The sequence below is a fragment of the Cyanistes caeruleus genome, chromosome 20, assembly GCF_971803275.1.
Source record: "Cyanistes caeruleus chromosome 20, bCyaCae1.hap1.1, whole genome shotgun sequence".
NCBI lineage: Eukaryota > Metazoa > Chordata > Aves > Passeriformes > Paridae > Cyanistes > Cyanistes caeruleus.
Window position 1 is genome coordinate 8,326,552 of NC_141720.1, and position 18,421 is coordinate 8,344,972.

The 18,421-nt window shown below is 54.2% G+C and overlaps 2 protein-coding genes and 1 long non-coding RNA gene across 9 annotated transcripts in view; 1 reads left to right on the forward strand and 2 right to left on the reverse strand.

Annotated features, from left to right (window-relative positions):
- KCNT1 (potassium sodium-activated channel subfamily T member 1) overlaps nucleotides 1–8,735 on the reverse strand; it is an 81,462-nt gene extending 72,727 nt beyond the window's left edge. For all 7 annotated transcript variants that reach the window (XR_015278310.1, XM_086858787.1, XM_086858783.1 and 4 more), the window contains exon 1: nucleotides 8,590–8,735. Coding sequence is in view for 6 of the 7 variants with exons in the window: in XM_086858787.1 (XP_086714913.1) it covers nucleotides 8,590–8,720 (131 nt within the window). In the remaining variant the exon portion in view is untranslated. The remainder of the gene's footprint in view (nucleotides 1–8,589) is intronic.
- On the reverse strand, nucleotides 1,282–6,804 carry LOC147649732 (uncharacterized). The gene is made up of 2 exons (XR_015278311.1): nucleotides 5,984–6,804; nucleotides 1,282–1,803 (listed from the first exon to the last, which is right to left on the reverse strand). It is a non-coding gene; the product is annotated as an uncharacterized LOC147649732 (long non-coding RNA).
- A 7,782-nt stretch (nucleotides 8,736–16,517) lies between the features above and the next one.
- B3GALT9 (beta-1,3-galactosyltransferase 9) lies at nucleotides 16,518–18,302 on the forward strand. Its single transcript, XM_023918164.2, has one exon. The coding sequence runs from the start codon at nucleotides 16,672–16,674 to the stop codon at nucleotides 17,704–17,706; it is 1,035 nt and encodes a 344-aa protein (XP_023773932.2). The 5' UTR covers nucleotides 16,518–16,671; the 3' UTR covers nucleotides 17,707–18,302.
- Nucleotides 18,303–18,421: the final 119 nt, after the last annotated feature.

The window sequence follows — 18,421 nt, forward strand, 5'->3', positions numbered from 1 at the left end:
CCACTCCAAGCTGCAAAAGGAGCCAGAGGCACAAGGTCCTGCTGGCAGCCATCTGTTCCAACTCCATCCTTCCCCCAGGAGCATGGCCAGGGAGTCTGGATGTGCCGCCAGGAAAGCCTCGTGTCCAACACCAACATCCCCTCCTCGGGCAAAGCCACTTCTCTTCAGCTTTTGGGACCCAGCACTCCCTGCAACACCACGGGCAGCTGCTGCTGTGCCTCCTGTCACCTCCAAGGGGATGGAAAGGACAATTCCTGGCTGAAACAGTGGAGCAGGAATCACACACGGGGTCTGACCTTTCTCTTGCTGTTGGCACCGACACAGGACACAATCTGCTGGCAGAACCCAAGCTTTGGGCAGCAAGCAGGCCCTGGCTGGGCAGGAGCCTCCAGCTGCTCTCTGCTGGCCCAGACCATGGCAGGGTGAGAGTATCTCCATTGCACCCAAGGGCTGGGATCCTTCTCCAGAGCCTCCTTGGGGCCAGGCTGCTCCAGGACAGCGAGGGCTCTGCCACGTCCTGCCCTCCCTGACCCAGCCATGGCTGCAGAGTCTGCTCCTGCATCTTGGCCCATCCTCAGCAAGCCCAGCCACCACCAGGCTCTCCGAGCCTCTCCAGGGAACCAAACCATTCAGGAAATGCTGCCCTTTCTTTTCCTATAGCTATTTAAATATATACAATCATCTCGTGTTTGTTTCTCCTCCCACAGCTCTTCTGGTTACCAGGTTACAGTTGTTCTGCCCTCTCTTTTTGGTTTGGGGATTTTTTTCCCCCTCTGAGTGACATCCCTGTGGGGTCTCCTAATGGCTGGAGTGCGTGGGGACACAGGTTTGGTCCCTAGAGCCAGGCTGGAAGGCAGCACATCCCTCCCTCTCAGCCCCTGCAGCAGGGCTGGCACCGCTTTTGGCACAGAGGGGTGGCAGAGCTGGCACAGCACAGCCGAGGAGAGGGCAAGGAGCAGGCAGGGAGGGGAGGCAGCAGCTCTGCACACGTGTGTGGCTGAGCACATGTGCAGGACAGGTCTCACCACACACCCAGCACAGCATCCCCCTCCCTCCCAGCCCTGCAGGGACACCCCCATGGAAGAGTTGGGGTGCTCATTTCAGAGCTGTTTCCTCTGCCAGCACCTCTCTCTCTGAGCAGCAGCCAAGTCATTGATGGTTCTGAACTGGCTTGTTGGGGAAGAGCTCCAAATTCTCATCCCACCATCCCCTCTCCCTCCCCAAAAGTCTCACAGGGACTCACGGTCACCACTCATTGAGACACCAGCATTCCTACAATGGTTGTGGGTTTAATAATTTAATAATTTCTTGATTCAAAGAGTTTAAAGAGCTCTGAGGGATGTGAACAGGCCCATCCCAACACCCAAGTCATTATTTCCATGTAGCTTGAGCAGCTTTGGCTCAAGTCCTGCTTTTGGGTACAACAGCTGCAGAACACGCACTCACACATCTCTCGATGTACACGCACCCACAACGTATGAAGCTCTCAGTCTCCCAGATTAAATCCCTGCATCCAAATTCTCATCTCCACAGACAGCTGGACTGTCCACGTCAGGAGCTGCTGCTGCTCAGAACTTCTCCAGAAGCGCCGAGCCCTGTGACAAATCCATCCATCGCTTCGCTTCCAACAAGCACAGGCAATTTAGCACCACAGGCCTCACGGAGAAATTAGCATTTTGTGTGTTTCACGTGGAAAATGAACAGGAAGAGTGAGTCAGTGCAAAGCTCCACGTGGAAAATGAACAGGAAGAGTGAGTCAGTGCAAAGCTCCACAAGCCTTTCCCTGCTGGCAAATGCTATTTTCTAGAAGATAAAAGTAGAAATTGTCACTTCCAGGTCTAGAGCCGCTCTTCTCACTCGACAGCCCTGCGTTAGCAGTTGAGCCCCACATCCCCCCATCCCTCCTGGCCCCGTGTACACGAAGGTTTTGTGTGGCAGGGTAGGGCTCAGGAGGCACAGGAGGCCTTTTCCCTCTTCTCTGACCCCACAGCAGCACGTGGAGCACACAAGTGGCAGCTCAGCATCCCCAGTCCCAGTGAAATTTCCCATTGCTGGCCCTCCCAAGGGGGAGAGATCCAGTGAGAGCGAGCCACAGACATTCCCTTTTTCCAGAGATCCCATCTGGAAGGGCTGGCAGTGCTGGAGGGCTCCCCAGCACAAAGGCAAACAATCCTTTCACACCATGCTGATGTGCCTGGCGACTGCAAAGCCCAGCTAACACCAGGAAAATGAGGGAGGGAAAGCACATCCTGCACATTCCTGGCAGGTGAAAGGACCAGCTCCCACTCCTCAGGCCTGGGCTGGGGCCTCCTCATCTCTTTAATAAGAAAAACCAACCTGGAGTAGTGCGAGGTCTGGTGGAACCAACCTGAGCTACGTGGTTGCCCTGGCAAATTGGGGAAGAATTTCTATGGAAGGTTCCCTGCCCATGGCAGGGGGTTGGAACTGGATGATCTTTAAGGTTCCCTCAGCCCAAATCCTTCTGTGGTTCTATAACTTGCAACCAGCCTATTCTACTGTGTATGTATGCAAATGAAATGCAAATTAGCTCAGCTGATCACTTGCAGCACAACACATGGAGCCTGCTTGGCTAAGGACACAGCTCTGCTCCCCATCCCAACGTCCTTGGGCAAAGGGCCCCGAGGGCCTCATTCCCAGCATCTCATCCAGGAACAGCCTCTGGAGAAGGGGAAATCCCAAACTCAGCCTGCAGAGCCAAGGTCACCAGCCCTGCCCAGAAATTCCTGACTCAGCAATCTCCAGGGATATTTATGGATGGCACCAGGCTCCATCTCTGCTGTGGGAGCTGTCTGTGAGGAGCAGCTTTCCCGGAGTGTCCAGCCCTTTCCCAGCAAGGGATCACCCCTTTTTCTGCCTGCCCCAGCTCTGGGAGCACACACAAATTCTTTTAAAAGCTGAGTCAACCCCAGTACTCAAGAAATGAAGCAACCAGGACTCTCTGCTGGAGAAACAACCCCTCGGGGTGAGGCTCTCCCAGTCCCACTGGGAATTTTGGAGGCTGTGCACACCAGATTCCTCAGGAAAACCACCCAGCCTCTAGTGACAGCAGGGATAACACCAGGCTCATGATTCACACCAACCCACCGCCACAAATCTTAAACCTAAACAGATTATTGAACTAAAAAGAGAACAATTCCCTTTCCACAACCTCCAGAGCTGTTCCTAGAGAGCCAATGGCCAACCCTCCCCTCTTGCCTGTGTCTGTGATCCCAAGGGACACAGTCCTGGCAATATCCCACTCCTCCCCACCCCAAGCTGTGACATCCTCTGCCACCTTTGTCAGTGCCAAGTAGCTTTCAGGCTCATGTGAAAATAAAAAGGCTGCAAGATCAGGAAAGTGCTAATTCTTGCTAATAAACTGCTGGGAAAATCCTCCCTTCTGCCCAGCCCCAACCTGCCACAAGCAGCAAGGGTTGGAGCGTGGAGAAAAAAACTTCTTTATGCTCCAGACTCCTGCAGAACAGTCCCTGCTATGGAAGCAGAAGATAATAGAGGGATGTGGGAGGAGGAAGAATCTTTTCACACTGTTGAAAAATACAAAGTCTTGCCGAAGTAAACCCCAAGAGGCAGATTTGTCACCACACCTGCCAGGCCAGGATGTGATGGGATGAAGGGGAGGTGTCTCCTGGGTTGGAAGGCAGGAGACAGGGAGGGAACGATGAAGAAAACATCAGTGGGTCCCACAAGGCTCTCCTGGCATGGCTTCAGAAGGGATGGGGATGACTGCAAATTATCCAGTGGAGCCAAGCCAGACTGTAAACAGAAAGATCTTGTGGCACTGACCGACCTGGTGATAAAATGTCAGACAAAAATTAGCATCAATAAATTCCAACTGATCCAAAGGGAGAGAGGTGTGATCATCTTCCCACACAGGCACAGAGAGGTCTGCAAATCAGCTCCCAGAAAAGAGCCAGAGTCACAGCAGATGATGCCACAGAGCAAACAGCTCTCAGTGGTGGTCACAACCCCAAATTTTAAGGATTTTCATTGCAGATAAGCCAAATATGGAGTCACACACACTTCTGGCTCCCCTCCTCAGAGATGAAGGGCACCAGAGACAACTGTGGGCTATAAAGAGTTTTGTGCAAGGCAAGGCCAAATACATCAGGAAGAATCTCCAGCCTGGAAAAAGATGTGATGAGAAAGAGATAAAATCAGAGAGGAGAACCAGGGAGCAAGAACATCACAGGAGCTGCACAGGGAAATCACAGGGCAGCAGCTCAGAGGAACAGCGGCGTGTTCTGTCCCGGAGCAGCCACATCCCAGAGCTCCCAGCTTCTCTGGGAAGCAGAAAGCACCGATGGCTTCAAGAGGGAGCAGGTGAATCCCTAGGGAAGCATCCATCCAGCCACTGGTACAACCTCCAGCCCTGGGAAGGGCTGCTCTGTCCTGCCCTCCGTCCCTGCCAAGGACTCACACGATGCTTTGGGTTGGAAATCCCACCTCATTCCCATGGCAGGGACACCTCCCACCATCCCAGACTGCTCCCAGCCCCATCCAGCCTGGCCTTGGGCACTTCCAGGGATCCAGGGGCACCCACAGCTGCTCTGGGCACCCTGTGCCAGCCCCTCCCAGGGAAGGATTTCTTCCTCAGATCCCATCTAAACCTTCCCTCCTTTGGTTTCAGCCACCGGGCACTTTCAAAGGACACCAGGCTGGAGGCACCTGTGCTCAGGGCCCGCCTGGCTCCTGGCCTGCTTTTATTCATGAGAAGGATGAATGAGATGTTCCACACTCCAGCCCAGCCTGGCAGGGATGCAAGAGAAACCTTCACAGGCTCCAAAACAAATTGCGTGCAGCCCTCGGGAACCAGGCGTGGGGGTCAGGGAGAGGTTGCTGCGGGAGGACTGGGAGGATTCAAATAGATGCTGTAAATATTTTTGCAGAGCAGAGAGAGCCCTGAGCACAGGCAGTGACCTACTTTGCTGTTCTCCAGTGAAGGGTGACACAGCCGTGCCAGAGCCCAAGGGCAGCTCCTAAGGAGGACATTCAGCACACTGAGAGTTCTTTTAGGAACAGAACAGTGGGGAAGGGTCCCAAAACCTCTTCCCACTGAGCCTGGTGTGCTGGTGGGTTCTCGCCTGCAGCAGTCCAGAGCCTCACACTTCCCTTCCCTAACCACCTGAGGAAAACAAGAGCAGAATTTGATCTCATCTCTGCTGCACAGACACACAGAAAATACAGGATGTTTGGCCCTGTAGTTTTATGGCTGCCTGTGGCAATTTCTCCTGGAACAGCAAGGCCTGGATGCTCATGGGCAGCCAAAGCAACAGTTGTTGCAATCCACAAGGCTGACTTTCTGGAAGCTGATAAATGTCCAGGCTAGTAATCTCGCCTGGAGGAACTGATTACTAATTAGCTACAGAGTCTGCTTCAGTGCAAGCTCTGCCAAAGAAGCATCTTCTCATTCATTTCCAGAAAATTGAAAACTTTAGAGATAACAACAGGCTGTCAGCTGCAGGGACCATCCTTGAGCTAAACTGAGACAGTTCCTTGGACTCATCTAAAGATTAGCAGGAAAAGCCATGGGAGAGCCATCCTGGGCCTGGATGAGTGCTCACACTTGGCAAGAATCCCATTCAATCAATGCTTTTTTTTCTTTTCTCCTGCCCTGGGACTCAGGCAGACGCTTTAACCCATGGCAGAAGGTGCCTATGGGCATTTTTAACCTGGCTGTCACTGCTCCAAATCTTGCTGTGATTTCTAGGGCCTAAGACCACCCTTAGCACAGCCCGTGCCAAACGCAGCCCCCTGGAGCTGACATTGCTCAGGAACATCCCGAGCCTGGCAGGCTGCTGCTGTCCTGCCCCCAGGCTCAGCCTCTCTGGCACTGGAGCAGCTGGGACCCACCTTCCCTCCACATCCCGCTCCCAAATCCCTGCTCCCACGGGCTGCAGACAGCAGCAGCCACACAGATCCCCCAAGAGATCCACTTAGAGCAGACAGGAGAAAAGCCACGTACGTCTAAGGCACAGCCATGACCTTCCTAAGCTGCTGCTCCAGGTGCGCCGCCGCCTTCCAGCTTCTCCTTCTCAGACCAGCCATAGGAGCAGCAGGCAGGGGATGGAAAATCCGAGCCTCCTCCCACCCATGCCTGCCTCTCCCTGACTCGGGCAGGATATTTTTGTGTGAGTCCTTCCATCTGGCTGCCCATCCATCACTCGTGCCCGCAGTGCCCTTACATGGGCAAGGAAGCGCGGCCGCTGGCCGGAGGAAATCCTCGGTTCCCCAAAGTGACAGGCTGGATCCTTGTGCAAACATTTATCCAGATTTCCCACGAGGTAGGAAAGCGAAATTTAGGCTCTTTGTACCCTCTGGGTGCCAGAAATGTGTATTTACTCTCCAAACAAACTCTCAAGTGCTTTTACAATTAACCCTTTGCTTTCTGCCTGGGGGGGACTTTCAAGACCGTTGTCCCCTTATAAAGAGAGCCAGAAGGAAGCTCACAGACGTTCCCACACACATCTCCACACTCAGGAAACCGAGAAGATGGATTTTTCCTCTTTAACAGCTTTTAAACCAGCTCTAGTGAAGGGATAATTGAGCTTTCCACTTATTTCAGCAGGGTCAGCCCAGCTGAGGTCCCTTGAACATTTAGCAGGAGGCTCAGTGAACGTGTTCCACATCTTTGCTGCTCTATCCTGGCTCTCACATCCCTCACACACACCTCTGGTGACAGCTCTGCTTGTCTGCTGTCACACCCACAGCCCCACACCTGGAGGTGACAGAGAGGAGACAAGAGGATGGTGTCAGACTGCTGAGCCCTGGTCCGCCCGAGGGCTGTGCACAAACCCCACAGCAGCCTGGAGAGGAGAGGAGGGGAGGGAGAAACTCTGCTAGCAGGCAGAGGCTGAGAGACAGCAGGTGGGTAAATGGGGATGACCATCCCTTGCCAGGATTTGCGCCCCCAGCCCGGGCTGCACAAGAGGAAAGCAAACAAGAGATCAGCCCTGATGGTGCTCACTGTGCTCCTGCCCTTTCTCCTTAGCCTGTAAAAGCCCTTTTCTGCTTCTTCAGCTGATCAGCTCTGAAAAAGTGCATTAGGCACCAGTCTGCTCCGAGCTGGGGAAACTGCAGCTTGTTTAACATCTCCAGAAGGGCAGCAAAGGGCTGAGCACAAGGGCAGGCAAGACAAGCCATGGAAAGCAATGGCATTTCAACCTCTCCGGAGCCTGAGGGGGTTAGAAACACATCGAGCTGCAGAGCAATAATTAGGAAACCAAGTTCCTCTATCCAGATTGAAAGAGACAGGCAGGAGGATGTTTGGGCAAGGATTTTGTAGTGCATTAGATGAGGATAAATGACCCTGGGCAGGGCTGCAGTGCCAGTAATGAGGAGCAACTCCTCGTCTTCCCGTAAGCTTGGAGCTGGAAACCTCCAGGAGATGTCTCCAACCAGATCCCTGATCTTCACAGACACAATAACCTCCTCAAGGGTGTCATTTCTGCAGACTCAACAAGCACAGCTGCAAAATGAGGCAGTTTGAGGGCTGGGGAAAGCATCACCCTGCTGAGCCCAAAGTGGTGTTACCCAGAGTTGGGGGTCCTGAGGCACCACGGAGCCTTGGATGCGCTGGGCATCGTGTCACTGACAGAGAGAAGGTAATAACGGGGGTCTTGACCCTAAAAAAGCAATATTCGGGGATTTTATTAATTGCCCACTCAGTGGCAATGTACTGAGAGATAAAGAACAGACTGCTTCTTCTTTTTTTCATTCAGGTTTTTAGGAATAAAAAGATCTTTTCCCTAAATTATGGCAAGCAAATGAAGACATAGAAAATCCCAGCTGGGCAGCCCAGGGCACAAACCCAGCTAAGGTTCTTATCTGCCAAGCATGAATTGATGCACACAATTCATCTGTACACTACAGCTGGCATTTGATGAGTGTGACAGTCAGAAGAGCCATACTAGTAAATTTAATGACAATGACAATACACAGCATTCTTCAGGAAAAACTGGAATACTTCAGCAAGGACCACTTGTGAGAAACAGATGCTACTGCCAGGCACAAGAGGATGGTGGCTCTGAGTCCTGCTCACCTCAAGCAGCTCTTCCCCTCCCTCACACTGGACATTGTAACTCTGGCACAGAACCAGCCCAGAAATGGAGCAGGGGCTGGGCAGCACCTATGGGAATGTGCTTTTTTCCTGGGTGTATTTTAGCCCCTCGGCTTTGGGGGGCTCCGGGGCTCAGCCGAGCACTGCCTCACCCTCACACCCCGGAGCGCAGCCTCGGTCCGAGCTGGGCTCGGCAGAGGGATCAGCACGGACCCTCTTCCCATGCAAGAAGTGGCTGCTCGGGGGTCTCCAAGCGCCCCTTCCCCGTACACGGGCAGCTCCCGACCAGGGGCTGCGCCCACAGCGGCACCCGCAGGGACCCGGCCGGGCCTGGAAGTGCCGCAGAAACTTTCCTGCAGCCTCGGGGCACGGGGAGAGCGGCGGGGCTGGGGACGGGGGTCCCGCCGGCTGCCCCCGACAGGGGAAGGGGCTCCTCGGCCGCAGCGGGAGCTCCGCGCTCCAGCACGACGGCAGCCCCGGGGACCCTCCCCGGCCCCCGTGGTACCCGGTACCTGTGGGCGCTGCCATCGTCGTAGACGAAGGAGCTGTTGGTGTAGCACTCGGAGCAGACCGGCCGCCCCTCGGCCGGCCCCGCCGGTTTGTAGATCCCCTGCAGGCTCCGCTCCTCGCCCGAGAACGGCATCGGCGCGGCGGCGCGGGGGCCCGGAGCGGCCAGAGCATGGGAGCCCCGAGCTGCCGGGGGCACGGGCCGGGGGCTGCCGGCCTCGGGCAGAGCCAGCGCCGCCGTCCCGCTGCCGGGGCCGCTGCCGGGGCCGCTGCCGGGGCCGCTGCCGGCCGCCCATCACGGAGCGCCCCGCAGCCGCCGCCGCGGCAGCCCGCGGGCCGCTCCGGAGCTCCGCATGCCGGCACCGGGCGGCACCGCGGGGAGCCCGGCGGGGAGCGGCCGGCAACAGGTGCGGGATGCTCGGGGATGGGCGGGGATGGGCGAGGCGGGGCCGCTCCGGGAGGGGCCGGGCTCCGCCCAACGCGCACCGCCGGCCGCGCTCGCCTCCTCCCCCGGAGCTGCCCCCACCGGCCCCCGCCACCCCCGGGCTGGGGCAGCAGCCGGTGACCCCCCCGCCGTCCCCGTCCCTTCGCCTCTGGTCTCTGTCAGCACGACCTTTAGGTTGCTTGCTTTCTTTATTTTCCTTTTTCCTCTCCTTTCTCCTTTCCGTTTTCCTCTCCTTTTCCCCTATCTTTTCCCTGCCATTTCCTCTTCCCCTTTCCTTTCTCCTTTCGCTTTTTCCTTTCCTTTCTTCCTTTCCATTTCTATTTTTTCCCCCCTTTTCTTGTTTATTTCCTTTTCTTTTTTATTTGGTTGGATTATTTTTTTTCCCACTACCCACACAAATATTTGTATTGAGCGCTGCTGCGCCTCGGGGCTGTGCCGAAAGCAAACAGCGCGGCCAAGCCCCGGCAATTCCTGTGCCGTGCTGAGCGGCCGGGCCGGGAGCGTTGATCTTGCCGGGGAGCCCTGCTGCAATAACACGGCCCCGCTGGGGAATGGCCCCGAGCCCAGGGACAGCGTGGGCAGCCTGGAAACGAGCCAGCCGCCTCCAGGAAAGGGTTAACGGGGTGGGCTCCAAGGTGCCTTCCCTCCCCTCCAAGTTCAGCTCCGTGCGCCAGGAGGTGCCACCGGTAATGATGTGGCCAGATGGGAAGCGCCCCAAAATTGTGTCGCCTGGCGGGGAGCCAGGTGTGGGCGGCTGCAAAGGGAGCGGCTCCGAGCAGGGTCCCACCGAGCACCCCCGGCACACGGCAGGGGCGGCCCGGGGGTCGTTCTGCCCCTGCTCGGGTACACGCCTTCCCTTTTTGCTTCTTTTTCCATTTCCCTTTCCGAGCCCAGGCCGCTGTGCGGGCTCTGGGGGGTTCGCTGCGGTGCCACCCGTGGGCACTGGTGAGCAGATACCCCAAAAAAAGGAGCAGCTCCCACAGCAAGGCAGCGGCCACAGGGCCCCTTGTGCTTTGTGCAAAGCTCCCCTGCCAGCTCAGTCACCCAACACACCGCTTCAGTCACACCCGGGGGAAGGTGACACCTTCCACGCTGGGATCCCTCTGCTTCCAGAGCTCTGGTTTCTCTCCGGCAGCTCGCAGCCCCGCTGACCCCGGGGTACCCCACCCTCGCCCTCCGCATCCGCCGCTCCCGGGCTCGTGTGATCCATGGGCACACGCTGATCCCTCAGCCCCCGCTGTGCCACAGCCTCCGGATCCAGGGGGAAGTGCCCCCACTCGGATGCGCTGGGCTTTGCGCTTCTCTCCAGCACTGGAGACTTTGTTTCTCCCGCAGCATCTCTTCCTCCTCCTCTCTCTCCATATGGACTCTCCTACACCAGGAGTCATTGGAGAGAAAAGCAATTAATGCTCCCCGTGCAATCCGCCCGTGTGATGCTTCCCAAGCCTGCTCTCAGTAGGAAGGTTATTCTCCATTCACTAATTGCCTCACGTTATCTGGTGAAAGCGTTAACGTGCAGCTCCGGGAGGAGAGGGGTGGGTGGCACAGCAGCGTATTGACATGCTGGGTGATAACACAGGCGCGGGGGAGGAATTATTTAAAACACTTACAGTCAGATGCTGAGAGAAATGAAAAATGAAAGAGAAAGAGCCAGAAGAAGAGAACATTCCCATCCAAATGGGCTGGAGTTTGAACGGCAGAGTGTGGACTGGTTCCACCTGTCCCTGACACTGGAGCCACCCAAGCCCCACCGTGAGCAGGCTCAGGTCAGCACAGGGACAGGCTGGGCAATCTGGTGGTACCCTACCCGAGGAAAGAGCTCTTGTTCTGGGGACTGCTCCCAGCTGCAGCACAGAGCACCCCCTGCACCCCCAAAGCCAAGGGGCAAAGGCAGGGCAAGGCAGGACAGTGCTCTCAGCAAAGGCATCCTTCAGAATTTTGGGGGCACGGGGCTGAGCTGGTCCTTCCTGCCTCCAGCTGCAGCACTCCCCAAAATGCTATCGATGCCACAAGTCCTCGTTTCCCAGCAGACTTGGGCACAAAATACAATTAATAAGGATTTCAGGTACCTCCGACTGCAGCACCGTTCTCCTGACTCCCTCAGTCCCTCCAGCTCTGCCGGGGAGCCCCTTCAGCACCCCGACATTCCTGCACCCCGGAGCAGGAGAGCACAATTCCAAGGGGCTGGGCAGGGAATGAGCAGCACAGCCGGGAACGGGCACATCCCAAGATGCTGAGTGCCGTCTCCAAGGCCGGGTGCTGTGTGTGAGCATCTCTCCAGAGCAGAGCAGGGCTCGGGGAGAGGCCCAGGGGGCTCGTGGAGGGTTCCTGGGGAAGGAGAACCCCCAGGGATGAGTGCAGGGGAAGGCCCGGCTGCTCCGACAGATCCCAGCCCAGCTGCCCGAGGAGGGGCCTGGCAGGGGCAGGGACAGAAACTCTGCTGTTTCTGCGTCTGGGAGAACAATAAATAAATCCGTGGGAAGCAACAGCGGGATGAGTCAGAGGCGAGAGTGAGGGAAAGTCATCTTCTGCAGAGCACATCATCCGAGTCCAGCCATCCACAGGGCTCCAGGGATCCGCGTCACAGGGGTCCCTGTCCTGCTCCAGCCCCCCATAACCCCTGCCAGGATGGGGACAGCCCCACCAGAGGGAGCCTTGGCCGTGGCTGGGGGGCTGCAGCCCCTCCCCAGCCCTGGGGCACTGGTGGGAGCACAGCTGGATCCATCCAGCACCTGGAGAGGAAGGGCTGGGGCATCACTGAAGCCCCACGAGCTGCATCCAGCTCCTGTTTCCCCCACGGCCTTGGTCAAGCTTTGCCTTTTTGGGTGCATCACGCAGGTACCCCATCACCCCAGGGCAAGGAGGTGCCCAGGAGATCCTCCAGCCGAAATTTCTCCCAGGAGAAATGCCCCATGCAGGGCAGAGCAGCCACGGAGTCGGGAACAGCGACACCAGATCTGCTCCCAGCTGGAAATGTTGTCAGAGCGTGGACTGAATTTAATCAAAGCAGAGCCCGAGCTGAGACTCCAAGGCTGCGGATGTTGTGCGTGTCAAATGGATTTCATGTGAATCTCCATTTGCCAGGCACAAATACAGCCTGCAGGGAATGACAGGGCCAGGAAAAAGCACCAAAAAAACATCAAAAAAGCAACTCACATGGCACAGTCTAAGAATTAATAACAACAAGGCTGGTCCACTGCAAAATAAGCAACTTTTCTGTCAAGTTGACATCTTGGCAGGGAGAGCACTTGGGGAACCCACTAGGCCCTGTGGCCTCACAAGTCAGCATTTCACACAAGTTTAGGCTCTTTCCACTCAGCTCATGTTTAACTCAGAGATCCCAAGGCTGAATGCAGAACTGCAGAACACACAGGGGGCTGAGGCTGTCGTTATCCAGGAATACAGAGGTAGGGAATTGTCAAAGCTGTCATTAATCTCAAGGAGGAATAATCAAACATACCATAAAAAAGGAGAGAGCTCTGTAACTCCTAGACTGATGCCTGAGAAACAAAAAGAAGAATGCAGGAAACCTGGCTATAAAAACATGGTTTTAGTGTCATCAACTGAGCCATTAAATCAGGAGCAAAGACACCTTCATCTGCACATTGGGAACCACAGAGATGTTTGTCTGCTTGTCAGTGCTCAGCTTTGTCTGCACGGTTTTCAGGTTTCTACTTTTATTTAATACCCAAAGGGACACTGAATATCAAATAACAAGTGCAACATGCACTGTAGAACTCTTACAAAGCCTCTTCCATAATTTCCCAAGCCCCATGGAGAATGTGAGGTGAAGAACTGCCTGCAAGAGCTGAATCATGTCTTCAAGCACAAACATTGCTTTTAGGTGACTAAGATCTAAACAACCATCTTTATTTATTGCAACTGATGCTGTTATTAAAACCCAGACAGGTCCCCCTCGTGCTCTCAGGTCTGTGTGTGCTGCTGAAATTGCAAAAGGCAGGTTGGAATAAAGGGGATTCTTTGTGTAGCATCCAAAATTTGTTGGAAACCTGGGAGTGCTTTGTGTTCCCAGAGCATCCTGGCTGGGGTGACAAGGGGCACCTCTGAGCCCTAGAATCAGACAGGTGAATCCATGAGAGCACAGGGAATGCCTCGTGGAAAGGGAGGTTGTGCCAGGTGGGATCCACAGAGGGTTCTGAGCTGTCCCTGGAGCAGAAGGCAGCAAGTGAAAATTGGCAAACGTGCCTGTGGGAATGAACCTGGCTTTTGGGAAGAGCCCAGGAGCAGGGGCACCACGGTGGGCACAGAGAGGGCTGTCCACCCTCCTGAGAAGGACTTCTAGGGCAGGCTGAGCTCCAGCTTTCACATTTGAACAAATTTATATTGGGAAACCAAATTTTGACTGGATTTTCCCCATCAATCCCATCCATCCACCCTCCCCTCCTCCATCGCCTGAGCACGGTGCGTCATCCAAAGCCTTCGCATTTTCACAAAGTGAAGCTGAGCAGAACTGAGGGAAGCCAGGCTCTGCTCCCCCTTCCAAATGTTCCCAGCACTGGGAGGGAAGCCAGGAGACTTTAGGAGACTTTTTTAAGGAGCTGCAGGTTCTGCTGCTCCCCTGCAGCACCCACTGCCCACCCCGGGCTCCTCCTGCTCAACAGCATCTCCCACCACTCTCCTGGCAGCTCTGCTTTGATCTTTGGCTATCACAAAATACGTGCTCTCCAAGAAATCAAACCCAAACATCCTTCAGTCTGAACACTCACAGGTTTAGGACAGCTCAAGTTGCTCACGGAGTTACATCCCTGCTTCTGTATTGAGATTTGCTTGGACATAGAATTTAATGAAAATGTGAAAACATCTCACAGAAAGAAAATTCTAGCCCTGAGGCTCAGGAAAATCTTCTGTCCTGGGTGAGTGCCCAATTTACACCCCCAGGATTGTGCAGGGTCTCAGTGCAGCTGTAGGAACAGCATTTCCATCCCCACTGACCTGACTTCACCGTTCCAGGGCCCTGAATTCACTCCTCTCCAGGGAACTCTTGGATCTCCCTGGGAGTGAAGATTTCCCCAAAGGAGCTTCACTTCACCCTTCTGAGACTTGAGATGAGGTCACACATGAGCTGCTGGGTGTTGTGTTTGCCTGAAACCTGAGGTTAAAGGTGATGGAAGGATCACCCCCAGGCAAACTTCCTGGAGCTGAGGGACTCAGTTATTTCCCCTTCAGCAGTCTTTGCCTTGCTATTCCTCAGCTTTCTCCCAGTGGGACTCCACCAAGCTCTGTGGATAAATAAAAACCCACATCCAAGAGCTGCCTGTGCCCTGACTGGGGTTGGGGAGTGTTAATTTTATATATTTGGTATCAAAGTTGCTGCTGCCACCACAGAGCAGTGCTAAAGGAATGGTTTCAGCAGTGCTGCCAGCACCACGCTGGGCCTAATTGCACCAGGGATGATACACATGTGGGGCTTATTATTATCATTATTTTATTATTATAAATATATTCAAATTTTAATGTAAGAGGTTTTAAATGCTGGCATTTATTTGCTGATTAAATGATTCAGCTGGAGACAGAATATCTTCAAAGAAGGAATTTTTTTTCCCCCAGAATGGGTAACTGGAGTTGCAGGGCTGTATTACTGTACATGAAAAATATTTCCTTATTAGCCTTTTATTTCAGGGCTCACATTTAACTGACACTTCCCATGCTGACAGCTCACCCAGCTTCAAAGCAAAGAACTTCTGTGAGGATTGCAGAGTGTGAGGCTGGGCCAGATGAGGCTGTAGCCCAGCTGACACACAAGCCCTGGGGAAGGAGCTTTCCCTATTTTTGGAGAGCCTGAAGCAGAAATCCACACTGGGACTTGCACACTGTGAATGTTTTGGGGTTTTTCAGTGGGGTGAGATGCACTTCCAAGCTGTGAGCAGATTTTGGGAACCTGGTTTCTTCTGTAATTCCTCTGTTCCCTCTATCAACACAGCTGGGAGAGCTGAGCAGCTCAGCCAGAGCTGGGGATTAACCCTGGCCCCCTCAAGGCAGAAATCAAAGCTCTTCTCCATGTCCCTGGGACATTGGGCTAATCCAGGCTGCCCTAAGGATGCTGCAGGGAGCCTTGCAATGGTCCAGCCAAGACAAACCAGAGCAGTGCTATGTTCTCCTCTCACCCAAGGATGCAGAACAGAAACGCACCCTGACCTCTGAGAAATCTTAAAATGAAAAAGAAATCCTGATCTCCCTGCTCTCCCAGGGAGGCTGGAGTTCCCACACAGCCAGCACGTCCCACCTCAACCCACCCTCAGACAGCAGCGCTGCCATCACCCAACCCTTCCCTGCCCTCCCAGGGCGCTGCTGGGGACCCACAAGCCCCTCTCCCCTCAGTGCTCCCCAGCCCCACTGCCAAAGCCAACTCTCCCCCTGCTGACAGCTCCATCCTGTTTGTGGTGTCTTTGGCACTTGCCCCTGCAGCACTTCCAGGTCCCCGTGGCTCCCCAGCCCCGTCAGCTCCGGCACAGCCGGGACTGAGCCAACAGCAACACGGGGAGCAGCCCAGGCCAGAGCCTGCCCAGGCCACAGCTCCGTGTGCTGGAGCCAGCCTGGCCCAGCAGCACACACTTGGGGTGTCCTCCAGCACCCCACACACGGCAAACCCACGAGTTCACACCCCAAAGCTCCAGCTGAGGAGATGCAGAGCGCTCAGCGACTGCCCCAGACTGCGGGACCGACACCACAATGGCACAGCTCTGAAAACACAGCCCCCAGGGCCAGCAGCAAAGCAGCAGATCAAGGACAGACTCAACAGTACCAGGGATTCCTGTGACCAAGTGAGCCCCAGCATTTGCTTCACTTATTTCTCAGAGTGCCAGAAATTAATAAAGGGAAAGGCCAGGGTTTTGTTTGCTTTGTGTTTTATGTGGCTGCAACACGATCAGCCCCGGGGATCATCTTTCCTGCGCCCAGGCAGGTGAGGTGGGAGCCAGAGGCTGCAGGCACCGGGCAGTAACTGGATCCTGCAGACCCAGATACAGCCACAGCCAGGAGAAACTGCCCAGAGAGCCCCTGCTGCAGGGACAGCTCCCAGCACCATGCAGGTAAGTGCTGCAGCCTCTTACAGCTTTCACAGGCTTGGGGTTGGAAGGGACCTTAAAGACCATCTCACCCCACGCCCTGCCATGGGCAGGGACACCTTCCACTTCCCCATGTTGCTCCCATCCAACCCAGCCTTTCCCTTTGGATTCTAACCCTGACAGCTTTCATAGGGCAGTGTCAGGCCAAGTACCCAAAGTTCTTCAAGGACATATTAAGGCCTTCAGTAACAAGAAAAATTTTTCATAAAAATTATGAAAAATTACTCATAGCAAGTCATTCTTCAGTATTTTCCACACATGGATGCACAGAAAGCTTTCAATATGGTACTGTCCTTCTCAGTTTGGGGTGTCACTGTGCCACAAGTAGATTCCTTAAGTTTCTAGGGAAAAAAAAAGCCTCACACTCATAATACAAAGACCAGAAAGGTTTAAAAAGTTGTGATTGCTTTGCATGGATATATTGTAAAATGAGGGAAAGCCTTTTGGTTTGAGAGGCAAGAGAATTCAGTGTCCATGTTCCTGTTCCCCAGCTGACCCTCTGCAGGCTCCGCACACACCAGTGGTGCTTCATCCTCTTCAATGTCTTGCTTTTCCACATGCTGCTTTTTGGGGCAGATTTACTGGAGCAGTACTTCCTGCATTCCCTGCCTCTGTCATACACCGATGCCAAGGCTCTGGAGATCAGGGAGAGGGCCAGGAAGCTGGATCTGGATGCTCTGAAGGCCAACCTCTCTCACACCAGCAGCAGTGCAGTGACTTGCTCCAATCAAGAGGTGTTTCTGCTCATTGTTGTCTGCAGCAGCCCAGAAAACAGGACAAGGCGCAACGTGATCAGGCAGACCTGGGGCAACGCGACAGGCTCCAGGGGTTACAGCGTCCTGACTCTGTTTGCTGTAGGAAAGGCAGCTGCAGCAAGCACCCAGCTGGAGATCAATGAAGAGGCTGAAAAGCACCGAGACATTATTGAAGGCAGTTTCATCGATTCCCCCCAGACGCAGACACAGAAGATGCTGATGAGCATGGAGTGGACGGTGACTTTCTGTCCCCGTGCCAGGTACATCCTTCACACAGCCCAGGATGTGTTTGTGGGTGTTGCCAGCCTGGCTGGGTACCTGCTGAGCTTAACCCAGCTGGAGGACATCTACCTTGGGAGGGTGGTTCATCACGGAGTGCCCGACAGGGACCCCCAGAGCCCCGGCTTTGTCCCCATCCATCAATACCCCGAGGAGTTCTACCCGGATTTCTGCCACGGCAGCGCTTTCCTCATGTCCCAGGACGTGGCTCGCAAGGTTTATGTGGCTGCCAGGGAGGTGCCCCTGGCAGTGCCCCCAGCTGCTTTTGTAGGGATCTGTGCTCAAAGAGCTGGCATCACTGCCAGGCACAGCTCCCGCTTTGCTGGGGAGAAGCACATCAGCTACAATCGATGCTGCTATAAATTCATTTTCACCTCCTCTGACATGAGAGAGGACGAGCTATTTCAAGACTGGAAGGAAACAAGCAATGGGGAAGATTGTTCCTTACTGGAAACCTACTACAGCCTGGTGTCCTGCAAGGTTCTGACCTACATTGATAAGTTCAAACAGTTCAACTTGGATAGGATAAAAAATGAGCTCCTTCATTTTGTCAATTAATGTTTAACTTCTGCAAAAAGAGGCTGAATTTTCTTTCATCAGCTGTGTTATCCAGTTAACATTCAGTACTGAGGATCCCCTCCCAAAGTTTGCTCTTTTCCCTTCAGCAGCAGATGAATTCTCACTGTTACAGAGTGACAGAGCAGAACTGGATGTACTCTGCCTCTGTAAGTACCTACAAGTGCATGCATGGAAGTAAAAAACAGTATTCCAACAGACTTTGTCTATATCCAGGGTTTTTCAGACTTTTGAGTCTTCAAAACTGTTTTATGTGAGTGAGGCATCACCTACCTCCAAAGAATTCTGTAACAAAGGGGAAGCTTTCCATCCACAAAAGGAGCTGCTTCTGGGCAGGCTGAGAGAAACAGAGCAGCTCCAGCAGGAACAGACACTGAGCCATCGTGGAAATTCCTCAAGTAATGCTGCTTGTTAACATCCATCAAATGACAAGGTTTGGTTTGGGGTTTTTTGGTTTCTAAACCAAATGTTCAGCATGTTACCTCAACTCTCCAGCATTCCACTTCGTGTTTTTAACTCAGTTATCTCCACCTGTTACTTTAAAGGGGGATGACAAAAACAACACACTCCAATTTTGTCATTTATATCAGATACAGCAGCAGCAGCATGTAATCCATATGGCAATGTACAGCATGGGCAGGGAACTGCATCTGAGTAATAAGGGGAAAGTGATCAATTAATCAATCAACACTGAGCT